Source organism: Metarhizium acridum, assembly GCF_019434415.1.
Source record: "Metarhizium acridum strain ARSEF 324 chromosome Unknown scaffold_572, whole genome shotgun sequence".
Classification (NCBI taxonomy): Eukaryota; Fungi; Ascomycota; class Sordariomycetes; order Hypocreales; family Clavicipitaceae; genus Metarhizium; species Metarhizium acridum.
In genome coordinates, this window is record NW_027094042.1 from 483,446 (window position 1) to 505,851 (window position 22,406).

The 22,406-nt window shown below is 52.5% G+C and overlaps 7 protein-coding genes and 1 non-coding gene across 9 annotated transcripts; 5 read left to right on the forward strand and 3 right to left on the reverse strand.

Annotated features, from left to right (window-relative positions):
• Positions 1-1,269: 1,269 nt before the first annotated feature.
• On the forward strand, positions 1,270-3,331 carry MDM10_4 (Mitochondrial distribution and morphology protein 10). 2 transcript variants are annotated; one of them, XM_066121940.1, is made up of 2 exons: positions 1,270-1,423; positions 1,488-3,331. In XM_066121940.1, the coding sequence occupies exons 1-2, from the start codon at positions 1,327-1,329 to the stop codon at positions 2,672-2,674; spliced, it is 1,284 nt and encodes a 427-aa protein (XP_065973118.1). In that variant the 5' UTR covers positions 1,270-1,326; the 3' UTR covers positions 2,675-3,331. The 2 variants fall into 2 exon arrangements, with proteins under 2 accessions (XP_065973118.1, XP_065973117.1); XM_066121939.1 differs by having other exon boundaries at positions 1,291-2,756.
• A 2,871-nt stretch (positions 3,332-6,202) lies between these two features.
• On the forward strand, positions 6,203-7,324 carry ZRT2_3 (low-affinity Zn(2+) transporter zrt2; the record flags this gene model as incomplete). The annotated part of the gene is made up of 1 exon (XM_007813570.1): positions 6,203-7,324. The coding sequence occupies one exon, from the start codon at positions 6,203-6,205 to the stop codon at positions 7,322-7,324; it is 1,122 nt and encodes a 373-aa protein (XP_007811761.1).
• Positions 7,325-8,077: 753 nt separating this feature from the next.
• Positions 8,078-9,455, forward strand: RPS19A_3 (40S ribosomal protein eS19). The gene is made up of 3 exons (XM_007813571.2): positions 8,078-8,320; positions 8,716-8,779; positions 8,858-9,455. Exons 1-3 carry the CDS (start codon positions 8,288-8,290, stop codon positions 9,214-9,216), a joined length of 456 nt encoding a protein of 151 aa, XP_007811762.1. The 5' UTR covers positions 8,078-8,287; the 3' UTR covers positions 9,217-9,455.
• Positions 9,450-14,048, reverse strand: J3458_020271 (uncharacterized protein). The gene is made up of 2 exons (XM_066121941.1): positions 13,009-14,048; positions 9,450-12,941 (listed from the first exon to the last, which is right to left on the reverse strand). The coding sequence occupies exons 1-2, from the start codon at positions 13,788-13,790 to the stop codon at positions 11,600-11,602; spliced, it is 2,124 nt and encodes a 707-aa protein (XP_065973119.1). The 5' UTR covers positions 13,791-14,048; the 3' UTR covers positions 9,450-11,599.
• J3458_020270 (uncharacterized protein) lies at positions 10,217-11,639 on the forward strand (the record flags this gene model as incomplete). Its single annotated transcript, XM_007813572.2, has 1 exon — positions 10,217-11,639. The coding sequence occupies one exon, from the start codon at positions 10,217-10,219 to the stop codon at positions 11,492-11,494; it is 1,278 nt and encodes a 425-aa protein (XP_007811763.2). The 3' UTR covers positions 11,495-11,639.
• A 130-nt stretch (positions 14,049-14,178) lies between the features above and the next one.
• On the reverse strand, positions 14,179-17,717 carry J3458_020272 (uncharacterized protein). Its single transcript, XM_007813574.2, has 3 exons — positions 16,991-17,717; positions 16,594-16,921; positions 14,179-16,539 (listed from the first exon to the last, which is right to left on the reverse strand). Exons 1-3 carry the CDS (start codon positions 17,102-17,104, stop codon positions 14,462-14,464), a joined length of 2,520 nt encoding a protein of 839 aa, XP_007811765.1. The 5' UTR covers positions 17,105-17,717; the 3' UTR covers positions 14,179-14,461.
• Positions 17,718-20,303: 2,586 nt separating this feature from the next.
• RRI1_2 (COP9 signalosome catalytic subunit rri1) lies at positions 20,304-21,609 on the reverse strand. Its single transcript, XM_007813575.2, has 2 exons — positions 21,520-21,609; positions 20,304-21,466 (listed from the first exon to the last, which is right to left on the reverse strand). The coding sequence occupies exons 1-2, from the start codon at positions 21,542-21,544 to the stop codon at positions 20,484-20,486; spliced, it is 1,008 nt and encodes a 335-aa protein (XP_007811766.1). The 5' UTR covers positions 21,545-21,609; the 3' UTR covers positions 20,304-20,483.
• A 640-nt stretch (positions 21,610-22,249) lies between these two features.
• On the forward strand, positions 22,250-22,321 carry J3458_020274. The gene has a single exon. It is a non-coding gene; the product is annotated as a tRNA-Gln (tRNA).
• Positions 22,322-22,406: the final 85 nt, after the last annotated feature.

Consider the following 22,406-nt stretch of genomic DNA (forward strand, 5'->3'; position numbering starts at 1 on the left):
GTCGTCTCCGACCCGACTACTAATCCAGCGCTCGCTAGATTGTCGTAGGAGATCGGACGGGATCCTGAACTCTGCTAGCGGCTATGGTCGTATGTGCTAGATGGGGCAGTATACCTGGGTTATAAATCCTTGCCAAGACAGTAGGCTTGCGATGCCGTTGCCCCATGTCTACATATCTGTCAACTTCCGCAGGAGTCAGAGCTTCCGGGGCTTCATTCAGACATTTCCTCTAAAACCTTTCTTTGAACAATAACAGGCCTCGAGGGATTGCAGATTACGGGCGTTGGTGGAACGAAAACAAAAAACGGCACGGAAAAGCATTCGGTGCCCACGCCTCGGGTTTGGTGATATCTTCACCTCCAGGTATTTAGTAATATGAATGATATAGCCTGATTTCTTGAAGCTTGGCAAATATTATGTTGTACTATCCTTTCACATAGCTGCTAGCTCTGTCTTTTTTTTTTTTTTTTTTTTGTGGAGCATAGACCATGATCTTGATGAAATAGGGGCGCGGAGCAGTTGTGGGTGGGCGCAAAAACTTATTCGATCTATTTCATTCTGCTTACGACAGTCAATAGCGGTTTCTCTTAGGTTCGGAGCATCTTTTAAGCTAAATACAGATTCTTTAGTGATGAATGGAACATGCTTGTGGTTGAAGTCGAATTCCGGATCCGGCAGTTTGAACCCAAACCCCTAAGCCAAACCACGGTCCTGGCCGCCAGGTACCATCTCGTGTGGAATTTTCTCTTTGCGTATTTCGCCAACTGGTGCAGATTTCCTCTGTAATCTGTGAGGAGATAATCCTTGACGTGATGTGACCACATAACTGAGAACGAGTGACTTGACGCAAATTGCCCACCACGATCTTGAGCACGACTCGATAAAAAGATGGTGACTAGATGAATGACGATAGCGTTTGATTCGTCCCAAAAAATACTCACATTTTCTTTCCATTCAGGTGGTTATAAGCCCCGCACAGGTATTTAGCAAGACAATGCCCACGAGATGATGAGTCCAGCTCAATTGGGCCACTCTGGAATTTTCTGTAGAGTTTGAAGACCTCTACTCTCCCGGCAACTTGGAGTTTGGAACCATGATCTCCTTTGGTCATGCAAAGTTTACTAAGTTGCTCGATTTCTTGCCCTTCTCGCCGCATACAGGGTAGCTATGTCTTAAAAAGAAACGCAAAACACAATTGGTCGATTCACACGCCAGACATCCAACAGCCCCACATCTCCGTGACATCCAACCTCAGAATCCATCTACAACATTTACATCTACAAGACTCCCCTTCCCCCCACGGGTGCATGTACATTGCGCGCTGAAATGCGCGAGTTCATGGACTATGTCCACAGCGCATTCTACGAGGCGACAGGCTGGCGTCGCGACAACTCGTACGCCGCGCTGAATGCCACATCCGACGGTTCGCACCCGGAGACTTGATTCTTCGTCGGCCCCCCTACAATGCGCTGACAACTGCCGCCCAGCTCTGCTAGACTTCCAGACCCCTCGAGGTCTGCGGCTGACACTCTCCTCCCTTGCGAGCGCCAACTTTGCGACCTCGTACCAGCTCGGCTCGGTCGGCGTCGTCGACGGGTCCATATCCTACCTCTTCTCGTCGGTTCCGCTACGAGTCCACATCACGCCGCAGTCGGAAAACGTCTCGCTCCCAGAACTACTGCGCTCGTACCGCCCGCTCACCCCGCTCTCGCCACGGGACGAAGAGTCCCTCCGGACGCTGCCGGACGCGGCCAGACCCGAGTCCTCCCTCCTCTACGGCAGACTGTACCTCCCGCAGTCGCAGCTCGAGGCCCTCGTGGTCAGGAGGCTCTCGCCCGCGCTGCAGCTCCAGCTCAGCGCCGTGTCGGCAAAGCACCTCCGAGACGGGGGCACCGTCCTCGGCCTCGCGCAGTATGACGTTGGCAGATACGCCTTTGAGGGCCTGGCCTCGTCGGACGGGGGACTCCTCGGCCTGCGGGGCATCTACAACTTTGGCGGCGACGCGCACCCGTCGTCCGCGGCCGAGGGCGCCAACCACGGTGAGAAGGAGCGCATATACGGGCGCTTCAGCACCGGCGGCGAGATATACTACGGCACTTTGAACAAGTCGGGCGGCGTCAGCTTCGGGACTCGCTTCGCCACCCTGCCCGCGCACAACGGCACCCCGCTCTCGGCTACCCTGACCATCAACCCGCTCATGGGAAACATTGCCGCGAGCTATGCGGTCGTCGCCGGCAAGCACTGCAGCCTGGCGACGCGCATGGAGTTCAACGTCTTTAGCTACGAGAGCGCGTGGGCTGTAGGCATGGAGCTCTGGAGGAAGCCCCTGCGGCGCCTGGGTGTCGAGGGTGACGGGCCCTGGGAGAAGTATAAGGAGAGGAGTTTCCAGGCGAAGCTGGAGTGGCGGCTGGACGAGCCTGGACCTATTCCGCCGCGGCCGCCGCCACCACCACCACCTTCAGAACCGGGCAAGATATCGACGGTTCACAAGGGGAAAACGGGCGAGGAGTATGCGGGTGTTTTGAAGGCGAGACTGGACCAGAACTGGAGGATTGGCATCTTGTGGGAGGGCAGGGTGAAGAGCCTGCTGTTTAGTTTGGGGAGTGGCATTGACCTTAGGAAGCTAGATAAGCCGTTCAGGACGTTGGGGTTGGAGATTCAGTTCTCTTCGTGACAGGCTGTTTAGGGCATGGTACATGAGTGTATGAGTAGATGCCTAATTTCTGTATTCTATGTGGGCAGAGTATATACAAGTTACCTCGAGTACATGTCTTCGCTTTACAAGTCTAGCTGGTTTCGGTCTGGCGATGCCGCGGTTTCTGAGGCTGTGTATACATCCGTCGGGAATAATGCATCGCAACGCTTCAGTTGGTCGCGATGTTGCGTTCATGCACGTAATACCCCTTGGGGTTGGCTGGGTGGTGCCATTAATCAATTCATCCTATGCGTAGTTGAGGAGGTGGTGTCGACAGATCCACATTGATACATTTGTGAGCCGTGCCACCTCGCGGCGTTGTTAGTCGTCTGCATTGACACGACGAGTACTTGATAGGCAGGATTTACCACGTGTATGTCGGTAAATGATCACTTCGGAGTAGATTACAACACCGTCCATCTCTGGTTCTCAAAAGGAAATGCAGCAAGTTCTGTAGCGGTTCTGGAAGTTTCATATGTGTGACATAATTACTTTGCTAGATGCAATAAATAGCATGCCAAGCCAATCACGGATCAGCGGCAAACTATTTTGCGAAGGCGGTACGGAATAACGGAATAGAGTTCCAGATGCATCCCAGTACTAAGACGAAGCTTGGTGCATGTGAGCTGCCACGATGCTTGTCATCTGCAATGCAATATAAAAGTTTGATCCCTGCGTTGGTCGAACGTCGGAATTGGACGGGCATTCTGCAGTGTTGGCTATGAGAAGTTGGCTACATGAATGTTTGTGTTGTTGTGATGGTTGCCAGTGTATGAAGTGGTGCTATGCGAAGGATGCCAGGCCTGGGAAATGGGAGGCGAGGGAAGCTCAAGACGGACAAAGACCTTTTGATTAAGACTTCATACCAAGTCGAATAATTCACCAAGCCCTCGGAGCTAGGTCAGCTTGACGGGCCATATTTAATCGCTAATGCCCGGAGAGTTTGACTGCTGGTGCATGGGGGCTGACACCTTCACCCACCCCGGGGTTATGCAGGCACAGCTGCTAATCCGGATGACGGACTCTCTCGGTCTTTGAAGCCCTGTTTCAAAGAAAATCGAGCGAGCGAAGGATGTGAGCTGTGCGTAGGCAACAATTGCACTCATTATGCTGGGAGCCAACCCTCACATATCGTGGACTCGAAACTCGTGGATAGCTATGGCTGCGTCGTAAGCACTGACTTCATCGTTTTTTTTGTCTTCGATTGATTCGACCAAACCTAAAGCTTCTGTTATTGGGCCAGGTCATGTAAACCATGAGTCTGGTGGGATCGGAACGTCGGGGTGTGTAGTTCTTTGCAGGCCAACACTCTGACACCCATGCAAAGGGGATGCACGTACCATGTCATGTATGACAGAAGCGTTGGTGCTACCAGAACCTGGCCTCGATACCAGCATCCTATGAAGACAAAAGCTCCTGAAGGACCCTTCGACGCAAACGAGGCGCTTGCCTAATGATGGCTGTCATAGCGCGCGACGGTTCCATTGAGAAATCGCTGTTTTCCTCCACCATTCCCCGCTTTTCGAAGAAAAAAAAATCTGTCTTGTGAGGCATCATATCATTGAGGTTTGGGGTCTGGTTCGTTCCTGCTGCTATGTTGTGTGACTATGCCGTGACTGCTGAGCATCTGGATAAAAATCTCTTGGCGATCCCGTGCTGTCTACGGAGTACCAAAATTCTTTCTTTAGAACTGGAAATGGCGAGAGTGCAGCCACCTGGCTGTTGTGGCAGTCCTTTGAAGCCCGGCCTTGAGGCTGAGTGTGCTGTCAGTCGTACCAACCCGGCACATGGAGGGGCGTGGGGACGGGAGCTGTGAACCTTGATGGCGCGCTCTTGGCGCTTCGGTGGTAGGGGCGTCCGCAAAGCCAGTGGCGTAGCCAATCAGAGAGCCGGCAATTGGGTGCATCGCGTGTGGCGCATGACTAAACCATTGTCTTTGATATTGAGAGAGTGGCATGTATTCTTGGAAATATCAGAAACAATCAAAGGTAGGGCTTGAGAATTGTCTAGTATACTGATAGTACTGGTCTAAGAAGCAGACAGTCATCACAGTCGTCGCGCCGGAGTAAAACAGGCCAAGTCAACAGACCGTTGCGTGACAAGAGTGAATCGAGAAACTCTCCAAGTTTTTTTTTCTTAAAAAGGATATTCGACCAACGATAGGACTGTCATGAGACCACGGGATATTCCAAGAAATAGCTCGGTCCGGGATTTAGTCAATAAAGGTGTCGTCGATCCACGATTCAGCAAAGTGGACGGGGTCAAGTCGTAAATTGGGTGGATTTGGTCCCAGGTGCCAGTTCAAACTCTGGAGCCCATCAAGGTTCTCACGACGCTGTCGCGGTCTAATCCAGCTTCCCACACCACTCCTCGCATACACCTACCCATCTTACTGCCTCAGATCGGTTCGCCTTCCTTCATTCTGTCAGCCCGAATGCGGTCCAGCGCATGCCAGCAACATCCCAAACTGCGCACTGGCAGATTCCATCGGGCCAAATCCCTCTCAGCAGCCCCAGTCCCTACGCAACCACGCAATTATTCCGTATTAACTTTCCATACTTGCAGGCGGTGACAGGTCCTGCGCATGCTTCATCCCTACTTGCACCACTTGTCGCGCTCCTAGACATCGTATCATTCGACTTTTCGCAGCCTTCACTTCGTGCTGTGTTCCATTTTGGTACTTACCTGCAGCCTTGTGTCAGCTGAACACGCCTTCTTCGCCTTGGTTCATTCTCATTGGGTTATCTCTGAGGCACGCCAGTTCGGGTCGTCTTTTTGGCTGATCGCTGTCGCAGTCTGTTCGGTAGCAGTTCAGAGCACAGGACAACAAGCCCACGTGCAGCAAACGCATCATATTAGATAAAAAGGATAAAAGGGATCCTGAACCTTGCACTCCTTGGACGTTGCTCCCACCGCCAGCGGCCTCATGGGAAAAATCCCGTCTACAACGGTCCCTTCCTCTTCGTATCTGAGTATCGAACATTATAGCAACCGGCTGTTCAAGAAAGACTCTCGACAAAGGGCAACCTTCTGCCGATTCCCCCAATCGCAATCTGTTTGATTTTGGCCAAGGTCATCATCTGGCCGTGTCTGTGGCGCATCAACTGGAACTGAGTGGACCATATCCCTATTGAATCCGATCCATCAAGGTGTTCGCCTCGTTGGTGTATCCTGGTCTTTAAGCCCTGCTGAAAATCGGACCAGACACTAGCATTGGCCCGGACCAGACGACTGGCGAACCGTGGAGTCGGGTTATAAGGCTTCCCATTTCTCAAGTCCCTACTCCGGAGAATAACTTTCAACTTAGACTCAATTCGAAAAGTCGTTGCCGTTGTTTCGTCGCGCCGAGATATAATCGGGCGAGGTTGAAGAGAGGACTTGATTGTCTCGGAAGCGTGTGGTGCGATTGAGAAGAAGAAAAGACCGCGTGAGTTTGCGGCTACGATAATCGTGGAAAATCAACGCTGGCCTTATACCCTCAAACACACTCAACAACAGCGCATCATCATGGCTGAAGAGGAGCAGAGCAGTTGCGATGGCTCACCCGTCGACTTGGGAATGCTTGGTCTTCGCATTGCCGCCATTTTCATCATTCTCGTTGCTTCCCTTCTTGGAGCACTCACCCCCATTCTCTTGGCTCGCCAGACCAAGATGCACGTTCCGAAATTCACATTCTTCATCTGCAAATATGTCGGTACCGGCGTCATCATTGCCACGGCCTGGATGCATCTTTTGGATCCAGCAGTTGATCAGCTTGGGGACGCTTGTGTTCAGGAAAGATGGCTTGGCACGTACCCTTGGGCTCTATGCATTGCTCTGATGACCATCATGGTCATGTTCTTCGTTGAGCTAATGGTAGCCCGTTTTGACGACGACGACGATGTCGCCCGTAACCAAGCAACTGGCTCCGACTCTGGCTCCGACCTCAATGAGGTACTGGCCATTAAGAGATCCCCAAAGCCGCAAAAGGACAAGAATGTTCAGGCTGAGCCATGTCCCCATGATATCGAGAATCAAGGGGCCCTCCGTGGGCCCGATCCAACTACCATCCCAGGTCGCCCTGATGATGTCAGCTACCCTCCTGGCGGCGAGGATCATCTTGCGCATCGCCATGATCACAGAGAAGGGGACTCGCACACCTCGTTGTCCGGCCAGCTGACGGCAATCTTCATTCTCGAATTCGGTGTCGTGTTTCACAGTATCTTTATCGGACTTACCCTCGGTACCACCGGGTCGGATGATTTGAAGGTTCTTCTCGTTGTCCTTGTTTTCCATCAAATGTTTGAGGGTCTTGGTTTAGGATCCCGAATCGCTGTTGCCGAATGGCCTGAAAGCAAACAGTGGTTGCCATATGTCCTGGCTCTTGGATTCGCTCTCTCCACTCCTGTAGGTGTTGCAGCTGGTGTTGGTGCTAAACCGGCAAACGCTGCCACCCAGAAGCTTGTCAACGGCATTTTTGACTCCATTTCCGCTGGTATCCTCATGTACACGGGACTGGTTGAGCTTTTGGCTCACGAATTCATGTTCAATCCTCACATGCGCCGTGCTCCGCTGAAGATCCAGTTATTTGCTTTTGGATGTATTGCCTTTGGTGTAACCGTGATGGCATTGTTGGCAAAGTGGGCTTAGATGTCAGGCTCGCAAAAGAGCACGTCATATGCATCGAGGATCGAGGGACGTGCTAATTGGAAGAGAGCATATTGGATATGAACGGGTACATGTTGGGTGCAATCTATACCCGCCCTGAAAGAAATACCTTTGATAGAGTCTGATTTTTTAGCGAACTGCACATTTTACCTTGACGGTTGGTCTTGATACATGTTGAAACATTTGTGGAACAAAGAATACGAAGATCAAGTATTCGCATATGGCACACTGCGCTATGACGTGTTGTAGCATTTTAATAAAATTAAAACTTCATATGACGATGGGGAATGAATCACAGCCTGGAATGCAAACCATCCTAGAGGGCCAGTGATCAAAGAGATGCATCCTAGTAGCCTTGGGAGTCAAGGGGGTGGCAGAAAACAGGAGACACTCTGTCTATGTAAGTGAGTGGTGAGTGTCTCGTGTGTTTCTGCTACCCGCGTGGGAGAGACATGATGTAGGTACAGGTGCTCATCCGATACTAGCCCCTACTCACCCGATACTACCCGAGGGTCGTGAAGACATGATATGAGGTGCGGGTGCCCACCCGATATTAGTCCCTACCACCCCTAAGAGTTTTAGCGGTTAGGGTTAGTGGTTGATGTAAGGGTTAGGGTAAAGAGTCTGGGTTAGCCTAGTGGAGCTATCTCGGATAGGCAGCTTAACCTTGGGGGAGTGAATCCTCAGCTTGAACATCCGTACTAGTTGCCGTGGACCCACCTGTACCGTGCGTGCGTTGTGTTTCCAAACATAGACTGCTCGTACACACGGTGCTTAGTCACGCAGAGAGCCGTGACCCACTAGGGCCGTAAACCCTAGCGTTAATCGAAAAAGTTCACCCACCCAGACGTGCACCTCCAGGAACATTCGCAGACCTTACGCTTCGACAATCTCCTGCCCAACGCAACTCCTCACAACCACCCGTCCACCCTCAACACCGTAAAAATGGCTGGCGGAATTACCGTGCGCGACGTTGATGTAGGTCCTCCCTGAGAGCAGAACAAAGAACATTGTTGCCCGCTCGTCCAATTTCACGACTCTCTCGAGATGCATTGAGCGATGATATTACCTCTGCCATCAACAGTCCCTCGCGACTTGTGAGACCCACAAACCCAAGACGAATAGACAACCTCTTGCGACCTCTACTACAAACAATGTGGATTGCGCTGAGCTGTTTCGCCCCGCCGCAGATTGGATCTTCAATACTTGAGAAGCAATGTATTTGAGCCCGCTGCGGCGGCTAGACGGGTGGCCGTTCCGTTGGGACTAGTAGATTCGAGGTTTGACAGGAAGATTGGGAATTGAGGAGCAGGCGCGAGGGAGTCGCAAGACTTCTGAAGACGGAATATGCTAATGGGTTTCTTTGTCTCCAGGCGCAGAAGTTCATCAACGCCTATGCTGCGTTCTTGAAGCGTCAGGGCAAGCTGCCCATTCCCGGTATGTTTTTGACCCGATCCAAGAACAAGCTTGGTTTCTCTCGACGAGTTTTCTAACAAGTAAATCTCCCCCACTCAGGTTGGGTCGATACCGTCAAGACTGGTCCCGCCAAGGAACTCCCCCCCCAGAATATTGACTGGTTCTACGTCCGCGCCGCCTCTGTCGCCCGCCACGTCTACCTCCGCAAGACTGTTGGAGTCGGCCGTCTTCGCAAGGTCCACGGCACCGCCAAGAACCGCGGCTCCCGCCCCTCCAAGCACGTCGACGCCTCTGGCTCCGTCGACCGCAAGATCCTCCAGGCCCTCGAGAAGATTGGCGTCCTCGAGCAGGACGAGGAGAAGGGTGGCCGCCGCATCACCCAGTCTGGCCAGCGTGATCTGGACCGTATCGCCCAGACCACCGCTGAGGCCGACGAGGAGGAGGAGGATGAGGAGTAAAATGCAACAAAAAAACACCAAATCACATTCCGCGCAGAAGTTTCGAGAGAAACTGGTTAGACACTTAACCATGGCCTGAGGAGAAAATTTTGGAAGCTTTTTGCTGCATAAAAAATATGTTTTTGTCTCTTTTCCGGGAATGAGTGGCATGGCATGGGCTTTGGGCGTCTTGGTCTTAGATTTACGTATGAATGAGATTCCCCCGACTTTGGGTCATTCGGTTGATCAATTGGACCCGTCCACACTATGAGTCTTTCGTCTCTGCAACTGATGTGCCGTGACCCTTGTTGGATGTATGAGCCTTCTCCCTCAGGGTTCGTCTTGAGTTGGGGCAGTTTCTTTGCCGCTATTGAGCATCTTGCCCAATGTGGTTTCTATTCACAGCTGCTCAAACAGTGGCAAGCAGCTGATTCCCTGCTTAACACCATGGGAGTCAGCTGTAGACATCACGCACAGCTGCAATCCGTCATCACACCAACCACGTCACCATGACTTTTTATCTTGTATTTTCCCTTGTCAGCTGCGGCAGCTGCGAAAGGCCTTTGGCCTATCTAGCTACATATATTCACCTTTCTCACGACTTTCATGACCTCCACGATGCCTCACTTTCTTCCATTCTTCCTCCAGCCACCACCACCAGATCAGCATTTAATTCCTCGCCCTCGTCACTCCCAGCGTCATTTTTCTTATCCTTGTTTTTAATTTCGTCCACTTGTACAAGTGTATAGTACTACCCAAGTGTCACTCTAGTCTATGTCAGGTCTACCCAACTTTATCGTTATCTTCAAGAAAGCGCATCTATTCCCCACGCCACGGTTCACCACGCGCCCTTGTCCAACTAACTCTATGCAAAGAAGCTCCAAAGTATACCACTATAAAGCAAGACACCATATACCACTCACAGTCCAACGCATCAGTTTCATCCCAAAGGGCAAGCTCAGCTGGCATATCTCGCCCGCTCCTCGCTTCCACCATCTTGGCAACGCCAGAGACAATCACCATGGCCACCAGCGATTCTCCCCCGGCACCAAGCACACCTCCAAGCGAGGTTCCCACGCCCAAGTTCGACAGAAATTTTAAGCCCAACGAACAAATATTCTACTTCTACCACGTCATTGACGCTGAAAAAGCGACTCTACAAAGCCTGATTCTCGGGCCCAACGTGTCCAACACCTTCTCCCACGCCCAGGCAGCAACATACCATACTGCGTCTGACATTGAAGCCGCTCTCGCCCGCAAAACAACGGGCTTCCTCGCGCTTCTCCAGCCAGGCACCAGCCCGTCCCGCACGATCCTCGCATGGGCGGAAAGCGGCCACGGGCACAACCCCCGCGGGGACTTTTTAGACCCGACATCCTCGGTCCTGTCAAACAAGCGGTGGACGGCGCGCGCCATGAAGCTCGCCAAAGAAATAGGCATTAACATGGGCCACCCGTACGACCGGCTCACCCTTGGCGGTAAAGTGGGCATGTTCCGCGCCAGCCACGTAGGGGTGAAGCTCGCCGTCCACGCCGTCTATATACTCCTCAAGATGGCTGCGATGCCTACGGATCGGGTGACGAAGGCGGATCTAAAGAGGTTGCGGGCGAGGGCGTGGTGCGGCGGCGCCAGGCCGCGGTTTGAGATTTACTTTTCCAAGAAGAACTGCCCCGCGTGCGCCAAGTACGTGCGGCGGCTGGAGGAATTGACAGGTGCGGAGATTGCACTCTGTTGGAAGCAGAGGCTGGTCAAGATTGAGTATCCTAAAAGCAAGGTGGGTTCGGTGGAAGATGCCCAAAGGGAGGTTATACCCGTGGAGGGGTCGGAGAGCGAGGAACAGGCACAGGGGCAGGAGGACGTGACTGAGATGCAAATGGTGGATCTCACGGACGACACGGACGATGTTGGGTCGCAGGTGTCGGAGGTGGTTGAGGTGACGCCCGAGCCGCTGGGCGTATATGTGAACGGTCTCGCGTACTGCGTCGGCCAGATGGGGGACCGGGGCAGAGTCATGCGCGCGGTTGTAGGCCTGGCCAAGATCTGGAAGAGACAAGCTGCCATGAGGGCAAACGTGCGACCACGGCGTCAGAACAGCGGCAGCGACGGGGGACCGACGAAGGAGAGAGGAAGGACTTGGCTTGCTACGCCGCCCGCCTCGAATGTACCGGGGCAAACACAGGGCACCGCACGGGCTGGGTTGGAGAGCCGTGGTGCCGAGAATGAAAATGCAGTTGTTGGAGAAGGATGGCCGCAACAGTATCCCTTCGTTTGCAGAGACAAGGTGTCGCCAGGTAGATGATCAATACCGCGACTTGCTATTATACGCGCTCTCTAGAATGATTACCAACGAGGAAAGTTTGAAACCAGTGCCTGGTTTTGTGACAGCTGATCAACCCAAATCCGCTCACGACTTTATTGCCAGCTCCCTCACCTCATTCCTAAACCGCGCCCCCAAGGCGCTCACCACAACACTCACATCCGGCGCCTGGACACCGCCTCCTCCCACATTCCGTTCCAGCCTCTTGCCCCCGAGTCCCGTCTTCCCCATTGTAGTAATGTGCTTGACGTCCTTGCCCCTTCTCACCGCACCCTTTTGTGTCGGAGGCGTGATGAGCGTCTCGTCAAGCAACGACTGCCATCGATCTAGATATACACCCGGACCACCCGTAGTTCCGCCCGAGGAATCGGCCGCCGTGACAAGGTATTGCATTCGTGCGTGGGAGATGGCGTTCACGGTGTCGAGATAGGCGGCGTGGGAATTGATTGCTTCGAGAACTTGGGACTGTGTATCCGGCTCGAGGGTTGCGAAGAGTTTGTCAAGTACGGAATGGATGTCCGATGAGGGATCTGATGGCTTTCGAAACCGCACAATCATGTCATTTCCCCATTTGCGCAGACTCTCCCAGATATCAGGGCATTGGCTCGCTACAGCGTGGATCCATTTATATAGCAGTCGTCGATGCTTCATGAGGAGGTCGACGTAATCCTCCACACTGGCCAGTTTCTCCTCTACCGAGCCGTGCGGCTTCTTCGGCCTGCTCGCCCTTATAAACTCCTCGAGAAATACTTGAAAGGCGTCAAAGTGTTCTCTCAAGTCGACACGCGAATGTACAGTCCGAATCATGGGTTCATAGGCAGCGACAACATCCTTGATCGCCTGCGTAAACATGTCCGGGGGCTGGCGACAAATGGCCCCCGTAATGGAGTCTCTATCCCTGACGGACAAGAGCGCAGAGTAATACTCGAGACACTGGGCGTGCTGGGCCTCTGTCAACAGGCCATTAAGCGCTGGACTCCTTGCATTGAAAATGGCTGTGATGATCGACTGCGAGTTCTGCTGGCTCGCTTCCCTGACCGTATCGTGTTCCGACCTCGTATCTTCGATGTGCTCCCTGATGGTGCGCAGCATTTCATCAGTCGGTCCGTCCTTGGCCTTTTCCACCTTTTCTGCACTCTTCTTGAACTCACTCGCGTCCCAGGATAAGACTGCGGCTATGATACGCTGTAGTAGGTTCATGCCGTCGTCGGCGTTTTGCGTGAGACCGACCCAGTTGGTTACGCTGGTCACGCTGAGTTTGGCGAGGAGAATGCGCATCATGCCGCTTAGCATGGTGGCTGCGTTGCCTATGCGCAGTGTTGATTTGAGGAGTGCGTAGGGGATGAGAGAATGCACGTTTTCGAGGAGTTTAAGGAGGTATTGGCCTTCAGGTGAGAGGATGAAGATTTGGTGGACTAGGGTTGCGATGCTGGCGAATCTTGTTAGTATACATATGTCCACAGGAAGTGAGACAACGGGGCAAAGAAGCGACGAACTGGAAAATGTTGTGGCGGGCAGAAGCTTCCACGGTTGGAGATAGGCTTTCTAAATCATCCGAATGCACAAAATGGTCAAACAACTGATTCACCAAGTCGCCGTAGACCAATGCCTGAATAACATTGCCCCAAGCACGCTCCAAATCATCCGCACTTGTGTGGTCATACTCTGCATCCTTGATACTTGACTCTTGCTTGTCGACGCCGCCCAACATTCCGCGACCCAGCATCTCAATAACCGCACTCGTCCCCGTAGCCAAGGTCTTTCGCGTTCCCATGGCGCCCTTGTCGTAACTCTCCGACAAGTCTGCTTCTCCTAATCTCAACATGATACCCTGTACGCGAACACTCCAGAAAGACCTGGGGATGTCGCTCACACCAGGCAGAGGGAGAACAATCCTCGTCAAGAGCAACTGTAGGATGGGCGATGTCGAAACAATATCCTGGTCGTCATCCCCGTCCAGACTCTTGGTACCGTTGGTGGGACTTTGTTTCCTGGCTTCTGACGAGGTAAACCACGATATAGGCGTCCTCGCGCGCGGCGTACTCGGGGCAGTGGCGAAAGGCGTAGTCGATGCCTCGCAAGCTTTCATGAACGGAAACCCATAGCTGGTGATGGCTGCAGATGTCTTGAAGCTTGATATTTCGGCATATGTCTCATAGTGAGTGAGAATATCAAAGAGAGCTCGCGTCTGCGTATGTGATAGTCTAGTCGCAGGCTCAGGCGCGGATGGAGTCGTCGCCGTCCCTGTCGCCCTCGCTGTACCTGGATCTGTGGGCATTGTGAAATATGACGGCCAAAGGCGAAAGGAGGCCAGGTCCAGACCCAACAGACAAAGGACAAAAGACGACGAGGGACCACCAACCAGGGTGGCGATAGTCGAGGCGCGAGGATCAAGTTACCTATGTGCCTAGGTACGTAACAACTGATGACGGAGGGCTTTGAAACAACACAACATCTACGTAGTTGATGAATACACCCGAGTGTCCAGATCGTACAGGAACAAAACCTGGACAATGTGTGTGGCGTCCCCAGGAACATGCATCACACACACACACAGCACTTGTAAACTGACGTCGTCACAAGGAGCCCCACCACAACTCACTCCACCCCTGGCTGGGTCGTTGGAGCCTCACAAGGAAGATATCTCGTCGTATTAGTCATCAACACTGTGCACAAACGATATTTATTTGTAGTACTACCTTAGCAGATTCAATTCATAAGAGGACTCAAGGAAATTAAGACTAGTTCAACTTTGCGTCGCGTAGCATCCTGCACATCCTTCTTTTTCTTCCCAAAACAAAATACGTCTGTTCTACTTCATTCCAAAGCCATGGTATCACAATCACAATGTGAGGGCGCATCCTGCTGACTCAATGGGTATAGCGTCTGTGTTTCCCCGCCCTCGTCGTCATAATTCTTCATGAATAGTATCGACTCATCGGCACATCCCTAACGCCCACCGATGGTCTGGTGAACGTTACCGGCATTGACATCCAGTGGCGCCGCGAGTGGGGTAGACGACAGAGGCGCCTTGCCATTGACAATGTTCACATTAGCGTTGGGGTGAACGTTGGTGCTGCCGTTAGTATGGCCATTCGTCCGTCCGTTGGTCGCTGGTCGAATCTTGTTTTCGATTTTGGGAGCAGGAGGTATATCAGTGCTCCTCTTGGCGCTGCCAATGGAAAAGACGGGGCTCTCCCACTTGTCACCTTTTCGTGAAAGTTCCTTGTACTCGGTTGCCTTGGAACTGACACCGCCAGCCATCTTGACCTCGGGGAAGATGCTGTCCTGCAGCGTCATGGCAATGTTGACCTTCTTGTCTGATGCAACCTCCTTGGTTTTCTCCTTGCCCTCCAAATAGCGCTTCTGGGCCGCATCATAGTAACGTTTAAAGAAGTTGGCCTTGTCCTCAACATCGCCGGTATTGGCTGCGTCAGCATCCTTCTTGATCTGCCAGAGGAGGGAGTCGAGCTTGTTAAACTCGTCCTTGATAGCCTTCTCCACTGCCTTCTGAATAGGAGCGCGGAGGACCTTGAGAGCGAGGGGCTTAACAATCGCAAACAGGAGCTTGTGGTTGGACTTCTTGACCTTGATTTTGAGACCCTTGAAGTCAACATCCACCTTCTCAACCTTGAAGATGTTCTGACTGTCGGATTTGTGAGCCGTGGCAACCTTCATCCTGAACGACAGGCCATTCCCAGGCAACAAGATGTCAAGAACACCAGTGTCGGACAAGGATGGAAAGCCCTTCTTTCGATTAACATGGAAGTTGACATCGCGGAGATCCATCTGGACGCCCGAAATTTTAACGTCAACCACGTTGTGATGCTTGTTGGCAACCTTCTTGCGGCCCCAACGGAAGAAGTGCTCGCTCGACACTTCGGCAATGTTAGGCATAAAGTTGTCACTCTCAAGAATCAAGTTTTCGATTATAGCATCAACTTGCGAGTCCGAGTACTCAATGCGAGGGATTGGGATGTAGTTGATGTTCATCAAAACGGCAGGGAGGATAGTATCTGTCAAGTCCTTGACGAGGTGTGGCTTAAAGACAGACTTGCCCGCGGAATCGTTTCCAAGGTGATTGAATAGTTTCTGCACAGCATCGCCGAAGGCCTTATTCTGGGGGTCTTGGTCGAACTGGTCGGCAATGAACTTGGTCTCGTCGATGACACGGTCAGTGTGGCTGCGGTACTTCTCACGGAGCAAGAACCTGCCCTTCTCATAGACGCGGTTCCACTCCTTGTTGGAAGACTCGTCGAGAATGTAGCCTTGCTCCAGCAGGCACCGGCGAATAAAGTTATCCAGGCTCTTAAACCAGTCCTTAAGCTCAGAATCCTTGTCCGCATCCTTATAAATCTGGCCGATGGATTCCCAAAGATTCGAAGTAGACGTTCCATTGGCAAATCGCTCAATCAGTGTACGCAGATCAGCCTCGGCAGCTGCGAATCCAGAGCGAGCCTGCTTAGCAGAGCCGGTAGATTCCTTGCCCAGGTCGCGTCCATGGCCTCCATAGGTCTCGGCTAGACGGAGGAGAGTCTGAATGGCCTTGGAGTATTCAGGATGTTGCTGGCACTCAAGCACCATCTTCTTGAGGCGGAAGATTATTTGGTCCTTGCGCTCCTCCGGCATCTTCTTGTTGAAGTACTCCTTGGCTCTTCGACGATATTCCTCTTTGCTCTTCTTGATCTGCTCCTTGGTCTCCGGGTCTATCTTCTCGTCAACCTTCTGCTGCACGGCACTCTGTGCAGCAACAGTGTCGACTCTGCCGGAATCTACTCCCTGGGGCAGTGCAGCATTAGTTGTGGAATTGGCAATGTCCTGCGCGTCTTTCTTCGGACTGCCGCCATAGATGCCCTTGGCCTGCTTTCTAAGGTTCTCTTTCGAGAAGTCGGGTTTGTCGTGCCAGGTATTATCTTCGGCGGCCCGGTCCATTTCCCCGAGTTGTTCCTCCGACGGGCGGATGCGACCAGCAGCGCTAGTAGCGGCATCGCCGGCCATGTCGCGGAAGAGGATAGTGGTATCCTTGACTGTTTATCGATTAGCTTCAGGTTTAAGGTTCGACGGTTGTAGAGCCAACATACGTAGCTTGCGGAATTGGCCATTGGTAATAAGCAGAGTTCCCAGGGTTCGAAAACCTTCGAGAGCCTCATCACCATCACGCTTGGCCTGGTCCTTATTCACTGGCGCACTCGGACCCTGGACAGACTTCGGATCAAACTGAGTGGTTTGCCAGATAAAATCCTGAATTAAATTGCCCTCGTTCTTGGAGAGCAGGAGGTTCTTGGCTAGTCGGATGACCTCTCTGGTGTCCGCGATGAGAATCCTGCCATCTTCGGAAAGATTATCTGGGGGGCTACCAAGTGCTCTGGAGGCGAGGAAGCTGTTCAAGGCAACATCTATTTGGTCGTTCTAAAGACAGTATTAGCTTGTGAAGCCAAAGCTTTTGATTTGGCGCATATTCTCGTCCGTATAACCTACAGAGGGGACTTTGCCTTGCTTGAAAGCACTGAAAATGCCATAGATTTGAAGTTTTCGGTTGATATCCGCCTCCTTCTGCTTGATATCCGTGGGCTTGTTGACGTTGGCAGTCATTTTGGATCGTTTAATTGTGATTAATACTGGTATTTCGAAGGTGTGTGGGTATCTGCGGATATTGTTTACAGGCTATTAACGCCTGAGGCGGCCGAGTTTTGTATCTGTTGTTACAAAAAGCGAGGGAAGAGACAGAGACCTCAATTCGTCTCGGGGTATCACAAGATCAGCTTGTTCGTTACAGTGGGTATATTGGGAGGGTGTAGATTAAGGGATGGGGATTATAGGATTATAGTTTGGATGGAGAGAGGAATCAGAGTCGAAACTCATGCCGCGCGAAGGGGCATGGATGAGCTTATAAGCAGGAGCGACAGGGAACGGACCACAGGATATGGGAACCAACTACCTTCCAACCCGAGCGCCGTCAATCTTGGAGGGATTCCGTCATGTTGGGCTCAGTGCATAACTGGACCGGCGTTTGCCAGAACCTTGATTAAGCAGGGAGTGTGAGTGACGTTGAGAGAAGCAAACGAGTACGTCATCGACGATGCAACACCAACGACGTGGATCGAAGCTCCGTAGCCAGGGGGTGAGGTTTGGAGTGCCACTGCCTTGGGCGAGACTGATTGAGTAGTACCGTCGGCCTGTTTGCCTGCGTACATACGATTTCGGCAGCCGGGCAGCGCCACAATGTCCCCCTCCCATGTCTTGTTCTGAACCGCTCAGTGGCGCCTGAATTAAGCCGTATCTGTAACTTCTCCAAAACTACGGAGCAAAGTATCTTACAACACAGACGAATTAGGCCGAGTCGCAGGTCGAATGAGGAGGGGTGTCGGTGGAGATCGTGATCTGCGGCAGCCGTCGATGGGCTACCGCCAGCCGATGCAAATGTGCCCTGGCGAGCTGATTTGACCCTGTGCGGCGTGCGACATGCCTTAGCACTTGCAATGGTACAACAAGGTTATTGCATGTCGCCCATGTCTGGCGCAGAGCAATGGTGATGCATGCTAATGAGGCGGATAGAGATGGGAGGGGAAGAAATATCGTATTTGCTTGTGTGTGCTTCTGTGTGTTTATCGTAGTAACCGGGAAGGTGCCTAGGATGCACCTTCCTCCCCTTTTGGCAAGACAAGGCTAGACGGGATGATTTCAACATTCGTCAGCATTGAGCTCCCGGTTTCACCTCTGGAGTGGCAACACTACATCGATACTATGCTCCGTCCGTTCATGTGCTTCGCCAAGTTACAGGGCGAATGAATATTTATGACGATACCCCAGCAACAAGAACATCCCTTCGGTCTCGGCTAGTATTGACTAGGCCAGTTGTCAATGGCACGACAAGCAAGACCTACGACGTCCTTTGCTGTCGATATGGCGCTGTTGCTTGGCAGCTTGAGAGTTACTATTGTACATGAGAGAAAATGATTTTATTTCACAGATACGATAGCATCCAGCTTCTGACACCCATAGGATACGTCGCTTGTGCCCCGTGTCTCGACATATGGCCGCTATGTTGCGTCGCTGCACACTGCTCTTCAACCACGAAGCACATGCCGATAGACTTGTTGCCATGCGATTTCCCGTGCGACAACAAAAAAATGTTCCCAATCCTTGCGCCTTACCAGGCAAGCTGGAGGTCAGATCGAGCGACCCATCATGCGCCCCAATTGCTTTCCCGCTCGTCGTAGTTGGAACTGAAGGGGCCAGGACCAAAAACATTGCACATGTGCTCTTTGGATAGCTGTTAATACTGCTGGACTGATACGGAGTATGCTACCAGACTCCACAACAGCTTCAGCGCGCAGATGAGCCCAAAGCAACAAGCCTCGAGACGAACGAATTAGTGACAGTAGCAATGCAGTCGACACACACGAGTAAACCTAGGAGATTCGCAACACTATATCAATACTTGCGTCTACCGTTCAATCAGTCGCTGCCCTCTCTAAACGCCAGAGCTCTTTGATGGCCAGCACGATTTGCTCCGTGTTGGCGCAAGCCCGTTGCATCTCAGATTAAACAACACCAAATTCAACAATCCATGACGTCAAGGTGCGAATGACGCTAAGCTCACCCTAGCAAAGCTGGGAATCATGGCCTGGCAAGCGCATTAGTGTCCCTGGCTTGTGGGTCGAGTGGCCCTTGACTTGACCTTGGCAGATACAATACACTAGCGAAATTGAAGGGCAATTTTCGCCAAGCTTCGTTAGTCCCATCCAGCAAATTACTCGCCGGGTCTGAAAACAGCAAAGTTCAGTCAATCCCCTGAAATGGATGGCCACAGCTGGTTTGTATCGTCTCCAACACCCCCGCGGGACGTGAGATGGTCGCGTGCATCAACGCTTTAGGTTTCGTCCACCTGTCCGTTCACACTCTGGTGAGGATTGGGTGCTTCACTTCACACATGAAGTTTGATTGCGATGAAAGGCTGCCCATCTTAACAATGATGCTACTCCTGTTCTACAATGCCAATATCCTTTGCAATAGCAACACAAGGAGAAGCCTTCAAGGGTTTCACTCCTAGCCATGTAATAATAACGTATAGTCCATGGCACAGACGAGGTGATGGAATGCGAATACACGCGTCGAACACCACGGATCTGAAAGCTGCGCCATGAATGCCATCATTCTGCCATCATCCTACGCATATGTGCAGCCACGGCTTACCATTGTGGCGTGTACGGAGTACTTATGGGCCATTTCATCCGTACATTGGACGTGGCAGTCTCCGATTAAGCTTGGATTCTTGGAGGCACGGAGACTGAGTTGTGTGCAACCCTTGTCGCGCGTAAATCAACGGCCATGATGCATTGGAGGTGATTGACGACAAAAGTCGGTACACTTACTTCAGACTGCCCATTCTAGATACATGCCGGCATGCTCCGAGCATCAGCCAGACTATCCAAGGCCAAGTTGAACACACAAGACACCATTCGCACTGTTTTAGTCATGTGCACCCGGCATAGTTACTGCCACTGTTTAGTGTGTCGGACGCTGCATCGTCCACGTTCGCTAAGCCGTCTTACACGTGTCTTTGGCGTCTTGGACCCGGATTTGCCGTAGGGTAGGTGTCGCCAGAAATTGGCGGTTTATACTTCTATTGGCTCTGGCGCCGGCCCAAGAGCTTCATTTCTTCATTTTGTCTCTATATCAGACCATCGTGCGTAGCTGGGGCCACCATTACCACAGCCATGGAACGACAACCTGTGGAAGTAGGTGGGCAAGTCAACGAACCGAGGCGCATAACATCAGCGTAGTTGGTCCTCATCGAAACTGCATCGAGTGACATCTGTACTACACACAGTGCACATCACTACTATATTCACGGATTTGCCGGCTGCGCGTTTCACAAGTCGTATCAATTCAGAGTCTGCCAACGCCATCTAAATGTATCCCTTATAGCGTCAAAGTACCACGACCAAGCCTGGCATGCGGCATAACATCATGCACTCCTGGCACCTAATTCATTAAACACCTTGGCCTTGATCTCGGCCGCCATCAGACCAGATTTCTCCTTTGTCGCAATCAAGTTTGTATCCTGTGTCAGTTTCTCCATGGTCTTGTCCTTGACACCAGGGCCGCCACCGCCCATTCCTTGACCTCGGCTCCGCGACAGGCTTGTCGTGACTTCTTTGATCTTGGAGCTCAGGTCGAGCATTTGCTTGCTTCCGAAGTCGCGGTTCGTCAGCAGCGGGCTCTGGCTGAGCGTCTGCACCCAGTACTTGTGCCAGAGGAGCTCGAGCAGGTGGGCGTCGAGGGTGCTTTTGAAATGCGACACTTCGAGGCTGTAGTAGCGGCTGGCGTGGGCACCGAACTCGGCGGCCTTGGCCAGCGGGACGGCCTGGAAGCCGTCGGCCGTGACGCCCCCGGGGCCCTCGGCCTTGTGCAAATGGGGGTATGTTCTGAAGGCGCCAATGTCGACTTTGCCGGCGTTGATGGTGCGGTCGGGGTCGATGACGACGGCGAGGAAGGGGTCCTGGAACTGCTGCTGCATTGCCTCGGTCTCGACGTCGATGCCGCTGAGCCAGCATCCGTACCCGGGGTGGGAGTGGTACCAGCCTACCACGTTCTCCTGTCTCCCCTGGGCGCGGCACAGGTCGAGGTATTCCACCAGGTACTCGTTTGCTTCTTCTTGCACGTTGACTCTGGTCTCGGTTCCTTCGACGGGCAGCCGGAATGCGTCGGTGACGACAAAGGTGTCGCCGTCGACGTAGCCCTGCATGAGGCCCATGACCTCGAGGTTACCGCCGGACCGGGCGTGCATCGTCATCTTTACGAGGGCGACGGCGCTGATGCGGACGCGCTTGAAGTGGTTTGGGTCTCGGGCCCATGGTTTCTCCTGGTTTATGGATTTCTGACCTTGGGCGTCGTAGTTGTACAGGGCATCGCGTTTGGGGTCTACCAACTCGATGTTGTTGTCGAGCTCTGCGATGGGTCAGCTTGGTCCGGTTCTGCGGCGTCAATGACGATATGCATACCCCATGATTTCAGAGCCGTCTCCATCTTGGCCGCAGTTCCGCTGCCGTCCTGGCAGCTTTCTGGTGATGGAGGTTGGAGAAGGACGTGGGGTAGAGGCAGCGTGAGCGTTTGCACACGCAGGAGCTTGAGACCTTGTTGCCCCGCATTAGCATTAAACGGGCTTATCGATAACGGCTTTAGCACAGGGTCGAATATCCTGCGCAATCAAACCGAATTACTCCAATGTCAAAGCTGTAGTTATGATCATGGCTAGCAGCCGAGACCTGTTGAGCTCTGAAGCAGAAAATTGCCTGCTTTCTGAGGTCGATAACTACCCATGGTATAAACACAGTACCAAGCCAGTATTGGCACAGTCCCGTACAAATATCTTTCTTCACGATGCTCCAGATCAGGGAGCAGACTTCCTAACTTATTGTGTTCTTGGCACATGGAACCTTACCATCAGACTAGCAAGCAACCAAATACCTAGGCATGCACCATATCACAACTACTAGGTATAACCTCAGCTTGAGCTCGACCCTGCGTTCTCCCCAGCGACTTGGCAGCAACCGCACCGACACAATGCGAGGTTACCGTCTCTGGAAGGGTCAAGAGCCGGGATTTGACATCATTTACACTTCTCTCAGTCTCGAAGAGAGACGTACAATCTCCATCCTTTGCAACTCTTGCCATCACCAGCGCAGAACATAGGTCAATTGTGGCCGTGAATAGCCCCATATCGGGTTAGCCGGTTCCATGGTCTAACGGTCATGACTGCGGATTCTGATTCCGCCAGCGAGGGTTCGACTCCCTCTGGAACCTTTTCTTTTGCCGGCTTCGACAATCCTCGTGTGAAGATTTATTTTGGCTCGGGTCTCCGCAGGCGCTTGTTTTTTGTCTGTCGAGC